Source organism: Pinus tabuliformis, chromosome 9 (genome assembly GCF_031772625.1).
Source record: "Pinus tabuliformis cultivar Carrire ecotype Pingquan chromosome 9, CPIR1, whole genome shotgun sequence".
In the NCBI taxonomy this organism is placed as follows: domain Eukaryota; kingdom Viridiplantae; phylum Streptophyta; class Pinopsida; order Pinales; family Pinaceae; genus Pinus; species Pinus tabuliformis.
The window spans coordinates 1,989,550,061-1,989,559,273 of NC_142307.1; the positions used below are offsets into that span (position 1 = coordinate 1,989,550,061).

At 44.7% G+C, this 9,213-nt stretch overlaps 1 protein-coding gene across 1 annotated transcript; it reads left to right on the top strand.

The window, feature by feature from the left end:
- The first annotated feature begins 5,085 nt into the window (after positions 1–5,085).
- Positions 5,086–7,425, top strand: LOC149156995 (uncharacterized). Its single transcript, XM_089444936.1, has 3 exons — positions 5,086–5,655; positions 5,911–6,220; positions 6,611–7,425. Exons 1-3 carry the CDS (start codon positions 5,086–5,088, stop codon positions 7,423–7,425), a joined length of 1,695 nt encoding a protein of 564 aa, XP_089301062.1.
- Positions 7,426–9,213: the final 1,788 nt, after the last annotated feature.

The window sequence follows — 9,213 nt, forward strand, 5'->3', positions numbered from 1 at the left end:
CAACTAGATGTATGACGTACATTAATTTCAAAGTAACTAGATTAATAATGTGCATTGATTTCAGTGTAAGCACATCTATGCCCCTTCCATTTATATATTTATCTCCCATTGTCTCTCCTTCTTTATCTCTTTGTCTCACCCCCCAAACATACACACTCTCTCTCCATATCTATCTATCTATCTATCTATCTCTCTCTCTCCCTTCCTTTTCCCCTCCCTCTCTCTCTCTCTCTTCCCCTTCTCTCTCTCTCTCTCTAACACTTCTCTCTCCATATCTATATCTCTTCCTCCCTTACTGTCTTTGCCTCTCTCTTCTTCCCTCTCTCCCCCCTCCATCTATATCCTTATATCCCTTTGTCTCTCCTTCTCACCTCAAAACATACACACTCTCTCTCAATGTAATCACATAAAAATTATTCATGGCATCCATTGAGTTCTGTGCTACAGTAATTCAACCATAAATACAATACTTGAATTTTCATCCTAAGTAAAATGTTCACTTACCTAAAATGTTTGCTTCCTGAAATAGTAAACTATTTGTAATTGGCTACATTCTTATTATTCCCATTTTCCATTATTCAACATTGTTAATCACTTCGCATTCAAACACAGTAATAGAAAATAACCACCATTGAAAATTATTTGGGGTTTAACACTCCATAAGTGAGAAGGATTGACTTTGGAGAAAATTACTATTAATATTGGAGAGCAAGAGAGACAAGGTATCATGTTTACTACAGTAGTTTGTGTTAAATATTTGAATGGTCTATGATTTCAACTGCCCTTTTCATATGATCAATATGAGAAAATGGCAAAACTAATAGGTGTGACAATAAGAACAGTAGAAGAAAATAGTTTCAAACAATGAAGATTGTTTGTAATTGACTATATTTTTATTATTCACATTTTCTATCTTTCAACATTGTTACATTGTCACTTTGCACTCAAAATTTGTATTTCATCATTTTTCATTATTCAAGTTACTAATAGTCTCTTTCATCTCAACAAATTGAGGTAACTAAGCAAATTTAAAATTAAATTTACCAAATTAATCTTAGATATATTTAGCATATTTAAAATTATCAAAATAATTAGATGTTCAACAAATTTTGTATAACCACACATGACTGAAACCGACCTAAATCCATCTTAACCCCGGATCTATCAAGCTATGAGAGGGATCAATTCTCTCAAGGTGCAGACATTTCCTCAAGTTTGCACTCAAAAAATAGATTTGCACCTCGAGAGATTTGATCCCTCTTGATGCTTGATAGATCCAAAATTAAGATAGATATAAACTCGTTTATGAAAAAAAAAAAAAATTAAGCAGAGAACGTGATCTAATAATAATGCTAGATTAGATATCGGAAAAATAATTTCGGGACGGAGAGCGCGACTGCTAGGGTTCTGATCGCAGCATCGACGGCACAGCCTGCACAGTTCAGGATCCACTTACAGGCCTGACCAAAAACCCTGTTTCGAAACAGCGTTGCAGGGTTCTAGTGCAGTACAATGGAATCTCCCCAGGGGGGGGCGTCAGAGCCCTCCCCCAAAGCAAACACCTCGCAGCACGGACCTGAGCAGACAATCGTTTTTGGGTCTGTTGATGAGGAAGTAATAAACAAAAAGAACAGGCAACAACAAGGGCACAAGGAGGTAGGAGGTCAGAAGGACAAGGCCAGCGTCACACAAGGTAGAAAGGAAAAACCAGAAGAAGTTCCGAAAGTCTCTTCGACTACATGCAAGCCTATAGCCACAGAACGGCCCAGAATAGAGCTGTCGGGGCACAAGATTGACAAACGAATCGAGTACATGAGGGATCATGCCCTTATTGGGAAATTTATAGGGTTCTGGCCGACAGAAAAAGCCTTATATGGCTGGATTGCGGCGAAGTGGAAACCCAAAGGAGATGTTACTTTGCAGCTAGGGCCGAAAGGCTTCTTTACTGCGATTTTCTTCTGTCTGGAGGACAAATACAGAATTCTGGGAGCAGGGCCCTACTTTTTTAACTCAGCGGGTCTGTATTTGAGGGAATGGATACCAAGATTTAACCCGGATAAGGAAGATCTCACCTGGGCGCCAGTCTGGATCAGAATGTACTCACTTCCAGATGAATATTGGGACGAAGACATTCTCAAAGATATAGGAAATGGATTGGGGGAATACATCAGAGCGGCAGAAGAAACAAAAATGCGCAGATATACTTCCTACGCCCGCATCTGTGTCTTCATGCGCCTGGACGAAGCTTTGCCAGAATCGGTAAGTCTCTCTCACCGTGACGAAGAATGGATTCAACCTCTGGATTATGAGCACGTCCCTTTTCGTTGCCGAAAATGTCATGCTCTCGGGCATCTATTCAGGGACTGTCCCCTGAATGCCAAGGCCAATGCTCCTGATCCCTCAGAAACCCTAACCCAGGATGGCTTCACCAAAGCCCCTAGCCGAAAGCGAGCGCACAAAAAACCATCAAATGGGAATAAGCCCCAGCAAGACAATGCCCATGGCCCGGCTACAAAGAACAGTTTTGAAATTCTTGCTCAGACCTCGGAAGAGCAACCCCCGATCTCCAAGCCTAGCCCTGCTCCTCCTTCTTCCTCCTCCCAACCCCCCCCAACAGCCTCCCCCTCTAAACTTCAAATCCCCAATGTCATTCTAGCAAACCCCAAAGAAGGACGAAAAGAGTCGGCAGGAAAAAACAATGATATGGAAGTTGATGGAAATCTAGATCCCCTTCAAAGCTCAGAGATGAATATGGAAGGAAGCAGCCAAGTGCAACAGATGGACGAAGAACCAGAAAGCATAGATCTGAACGGTCTAGACATTCTGGAACTAGAACTAGCATGCAAAAAAAAGGCATACGACAGTATCCCAGAGATTCAGCTCAACAAATTGGAAGTGGTCATTTCAAGGGCCTATCAACAGCAATAGTTAGGTATCCAGCCAGGAAGCCATTGGGACGGAAGCCTTCCCCCAAAAGATACCAAAAAGAGAGGCAGAAGAACGGATCTTCAGCGGACAATCGAGATTGGGAAAATCCTGGTAGACTCAGGCAGGTATGCTAAATTGACGAAGTACTATAAACCCTCTATTAATAGTTGAACCATGAAGCTTGTATCATGGAACCTAAGGGGGCTCAATAGCCCAGGAAAACTCAGAATGTTAAAAAACATGATTAAAATGGAAAAGCCGCAATTATGCTTTCTCCAGGAAACAAAGTGTAACAGCGCTACATTAGGCAGCATCCTCTCCAAAGCATGGCCAGGCTGTCAATCAGTGGCGGTGGATGCATCTGGAGCCTCGGGGGGGCTCGCCATTGCATGGAACACACAAGCGTTAACTCTCTCTGATTTTCACGCTTCTCATCACCTCATCCAAGCTGCCTTCCATATTCTAGGCATGAACATTCATGGAAACCTATCAAATGTATATTTCCCACAGGATACAGGAAGCAAAATCGCTCTTCTCAACACCATAGAAGCTTTGAATAACAACAGGAGGCATCCGCTCTGGATTATTGGAGGGGATTTTAACATGATCACCAAGCTGGAGGAAAAGATTGGGGGGAGAAATAGAATGGAACAAGAAAACACCCATTTCAAGGATTTCATTCAGAACACCTCTCTCATAGACATGCCTTTTTGTAACGGCACTTTTACCTGGAGCAACCGCAGAGCAGGCAAACATCAAATTGCCTCCAAACTGGATCGTTTCCTCATATCAGATAATGCGGTTCACCTCAGAGGAGATATTTCAGCTGCTATTCTTCCACATACAGGTTCGGATCATTGGCCTATTGCCCTCCAATGGCAAAGACCAGGCGACCTAACCAGAAGACCCTTCCGCTTCGAAGCGTTCTGGCTCTCACATCCATCGTTCAAAGACTTTGTCAAATCAACTTGGACATCCTTCATTCCGCCAGAAGGCTCCAAGATGTACCAGTTCCAACAGAAGCTCAGGTATTTGAAAAATCATCTAAAGCGTTGGAATAGGGAGACCTTTGGAAACATCTTTAAGGCGCAACAGGACCTAAATAAGGAACTGACGGAACTCCAGCAAAAAATAATCACAGAGGGTCACTCTGAGGGAACTCTGGAGCAGGAGCAGCGCATCCACAACCAACTGGAGGAACGAAGGAAGCAGGAGGAAATATATTGGAAGCAAAAATCCAGGATCAGATGGCTGAAGGAAGGTGAGCGAAATACCAAATTCTTCCACAGAACCACTGTTCAACGAAGAATGCATAACAACATCCCTTTCATCCAAAAACAAGGGGGGGCAAAAGTAGAGAAGCATGAGGAAATTGAGGAGGAGTTCCTTAATCACTTCAAACATGTTCATCAAGAGCCCGAGGGAGACAGGCGACCTGCAATTGAAAGAATCACTAATAATGTGCCAAAGCTCATCACGGAGGAACATAATGAGCTTCTCCTTCGCCCTATTCTGACACAGGAGGTGGATGCGGCCATGTCCTAGCTTAAGGAAGGAAAAGCCCCTGGCCCGGACGGATTTACCACTACTTTCTTTCACACCTTTTGGGAGCTGATAAAACTGGAGGTATGGCAAATAGTAGAAGAATCAAGAGCTCTCCATTGGCTGCTTCCCTCTCTCAATTCAACCTTCATTGCCCTTATACCAAAAGAGGAGGATTCAATTACCCCTGACAAATATAGGCCGATTGCTCTTTGCAACGTTATTTACAAAGTCATATCCAAAGTTATCGCCAACAGGTTAAAGCCCCTCTTGCCACTGCTCATCTCTCTGGAACAGTCTGGGTACGTGGAAGGAAGACAGATCATGGATGGTATTCTTCTCACGCACGAGATCATACACTCCCTCAAGCAATCCAAGCAGGCAGGTATGATTCTTAAGCTGGATCTTTCTAAGGCTTTTGATAAACTCAGTTGGACTTACATTCAGCAAATGCTAACCGCCTTTGGATTCTGTTCTATGTGGATCCGCTGGATAATGAGTCTTATTACATCCACACACTTCTCCATCCTTGTGAATGGAATCCCCTCCCGCCCTTTCAAGCCATCCCGTGGAATCAGGCAAGGTGATCCCCTATCTCCCTTCCTCTTTGTTCTAATGGCAGAAGGTCTGGGTCGTCATATTAAACACGCCCTCCACTCTCAACAGCTCAAGGGTCTTTCCGTTCACAACACCCCTGCAACTTCTCATCAGCAGTTTGTTGATGACACCATGCTATTTGGCTACCCTTCAGTCCAGGAAGCCTCCTGCTTCAAAGCCCTTCTCAATGACTTCTCTGAGGCCTCTGGAACTAGCGTCAATAGCTTCAAATTGCAGATCTTCTTCTTTCACACTCCTCCAGTTGTTAAGACAGCTGTTGCACGTATCCTGGGATTCCCCACTGCCACTCTCCCCTCTAAATACCTTGGAGCCCCCCTTACTGCTTCAGCCATAAAGCATTCCTCATGGCGAACTCTCATTGAGAAGCTCGAATCCCGTCTTAACCTTTGGACGCACAGAACTCTGAATTTGGCCAGTCGTGTAGTGCTCATAAAGTCAGTCCTTCAGGCAATGTCGCTTTACCTGTTCTCAATCCTAGCAGCGCCGAAATGGGTTCTAAAAAGAATCAGGAATCTTCAGCGTGGATTTCTATGGGGCAGCACGGCAACTAATCGCAAATGGGCTCTTGTAAAATGGACCACCGTCTGCATGCCCAAAGATAAAGGGGGCATTGGGTTGAGAGACCCAATGCATAGCAACTCCATCATGAGCGCCAAAATTTGGTGGCAATGGCTCACTAACCCAGAAAAACCTTGGGTCAAAATCTGGACAGCCAAATATGCCAATAACAGACCTCAGGAAGAACTCATCAGATTCACTCCCAATGACAAAGGCTCGCTAATCTGGAATGCAGCCAAACAACACTTCTAGTTAATTCAGCAGCATAGTTTTTGGGAAGTGAGAGACGGCAGAACTGCTAGATTCTGGACAGATGCATGGAATCAAATGCCAAAGCTCAGCAGCATTCTTCATCCACCTCTGGAATTCAATGGGGAGGAGCAGCAGCAAGAAAAGATCCGACAGTATTGGACGCAGGAGACGGAGAATGGATTCAGGAAATGGAAACAGGGTAATCAGTTAATCAACAATACAAATCACCGGACTGCTGAGGAGTTGGAGAAGGAGTTAAGGAAAAGAAGCATTAGACGTGACGAAGGCAGAGACATTCTTCGATGGGGGTATCAACCAAAAGGTGCCTTTACCACATCTGAGGCCTATAAAATCATATGCAACAACCCTACCCCCCCTGACCCAATCTGGAGCAAAATATGGGGTCTCGGATCCTGGCCCAAAGTCTCATACTTCCTATGGCTGGTTGGACATCAAAGAATCCTCACATGGGACAAACTTAGGAGCAGAAACTTTCACGGTCCCTCCATCTGTTATAATTGCAATCATCATGAAGAAACTCTCCAACACCTCCTGGACACATGCCCCCTAGCCAATCAGCTATGGGAAAAGGTGAGCTTTAGATGTCAAAGAAGGTGCAGAATGGAGAACGACATCACCAACTCTTTAAGACACTGGCCGCAGAATCCTTACAAAAGTGAGCTTCTCAACTACTTGTGGAACATAATCCCAGGGCTCATCCTCTGGAGCATCTGGAAGGAAAGGAACAAACGCATATTCAAAAACCAACGATCTCCGATAGAAAATATTTGGAATAGACTCTGTGGGAATCTCAAAGAAACGTTGTTGCTCCGAGCTTGGATACAGGAGGATTTTCCAACTCTAAACAATGAGAAAGCCATTCTAGATAATTGGCAACTGCATCCACCTCAGGGACTACACAATAACGGCCCTTCTAAAAGCAGCATCATAATCAAGGACACCTGGACTGCTCCCCCTAAGCATTCCTATAAGCTCAATTTCGATGGTGCCTCCAAAGGCAATCCTGGAATGGCCGGTTTTGGTGGAATTCTAAGGAATCATGAAGGCACCCCCCTGCAGCTATACTTTGGGAACATTGGATGGGATACTAATAATTCAGCCGAGCTAGAAGGACTTTGGCAAGGGCTCCTTCTAGCCTGGAAACTTAACTTTCAACCCCTGGTAGTGGAAGGAGACTCCCAGATCCTTATAAATATGGCCAAGCACCTCCTGAATGGATCTCAAGCAAGGAAAATTGCTACCAGTTGGAGGCTCGAAGCAAGGCTGGAAGCCATCGAACAAGCGCTCCACAGTAACAGAGCCATTACCTTCAATCATATAAAAAGGGAAGGCAACAAGGTCGCTGACCTCCTGGCCAACATAGGGGTGGAAAACGAGAATACCCTTCTCACAGGAAACATGAGTATTATTCCAGATAATGTCCAGGCACAGGAATGCGCTAGACTGGTCCAAAGTGATGTTGCTTCCCCGGATGCGGGTGACAAGACGGACGGGACGCGTGTTTAAGGAGGGACACATGCAGGCCATGTGCTACCTCAAGGATCAAGCATGCGGGCTGTTATATCGATGGACGCCAAGGAATAAAAGAATGAGAGTTCTGAAGAAGCAATTCAATGCTATGTCCGGCTCACTGGGTCGAATGGAGCAAGCAGTAATGGCGAACGGGATTCGAGGTGGCGATGAGGAGGTTAAAAGAGGGGGTGGGTCGGCTCTCCATGCGCTGGTTCACGCTCAGTTCATGGTTCTCGGTGTTCACGCTCTTGCCTGGTCTATGTCCCTTCAAGAAATTTCTCTTGTTGTCAAAGTCGTTTCCCCGACTGTTGGGGGCAGTCTTAAGGCTGAACGGTTTCTCTATTTCGCGTTGCTCCATACCCCTGGTGTTTCTGCAAACATGGTAAGGCCTCGACAGCGATTGCTCAGCCGTCGAGGTTCTGCTCGGGGTGGGTCTTCGCGTCCTCCAGTTGAAGCATCCCAACCCCACTGCTGTCATTGCCATTGTCATCGAATCTCTGAGGCCAACCCCCTTCAAACTAGCCAATTTCTGGACTCAAGCGCCCCTGACTCTGACCCAGCTCCCACGCCTGCCTTCGGTTCTGCCATTTTCAACTTTAGCAGCTCACTGAATAAACCCCGAATCAGTGCCCATGTTTCGGTTCTCTTCCTCGAAGACTCTCCGGATGGTGGCGATGTTCAATTCAGTAAGGGGAAGCAACCTGGTGGCAGCTCAGAGGACGTCATGGAGAAGCCAGCGGACGCTCCAAAGAATGCATCGAATCTTCCCCAGGCTCAGGAGGTATCGACTAGCAAAGGGGACAATGTCAACATGGACTCCTTTCCCACTGCTGAGGAAATTGAGAAGTATGGATGGTGTAGGGTGGTCGAGGAGGAGCCGGACGAATAGTCGCCCATCTGTTCGGAATCATGACCTCCATCGCTGCTCAGGTCTTGTTTTGGTTTTTCTGTTTATGTTATGTTGGCTCAGAATTTGCTCATGTTATGTCTATTCAACCGAGAGGGATAATGCTGAAATTCTGCTAGTGTCCCTGCGAGGGATGAATTGTTTTGATCCGGCGCCCCTGCGAGGGCTGTTTAGTTTTGGTTTAGCGCCCCTGCGAGGGCTATTCGTTTTTTGTATGGCGCCCCTGCAAGGCTGTTTCTCTTAGCTGTGGTGCCCCTGCGAGGGCGGTTCTTTTTGGTCACTCCTATTCCAAAGTGCCACAAGTGGCCTCTGGTAAAATGATATTGTAAATGTACCTGTTTTTCTTGCTACTGTAAATAATAGATTAGTTTTAACGAGAAAAAAAAATAATAATGCTAGATTATATTCATCTGAGAGGTATTAAAGAAAGGAAAAAAATTGAGAAATCAATTAACCTCGCAAGGCTGGGCAAAGAAGGAAATACTATGTCTATACACACCCTAACCAAGAACCAGGGTGCAATACAAAATTCGAACGCTCTAGAAATTGAATAGTTGTGGCCATTTGAGCAAAAATAAGGAAATGAAAATTTGCATTTGATAGATACTATAGGATCCCAAATTCTGCCATTTCAACTTTTTATTTTCCTTCTTTATATATGTCATCTAAACTCTATCCCTCATTCGGTCCCTTACGTGTTGGGAGGGAAACCTTGAGACTGAAATCCTCTCAATTGACGATGTGGGGTTTGAATGGGTATTATTTACATCGATTTATTTATTTATTGTTACTCGTAGAGAATTACAGAGATTACGACCATCTTCTATCCAAATATACAGGTAACAGTTTGACTGACTTTGAAATGGATGACTGTT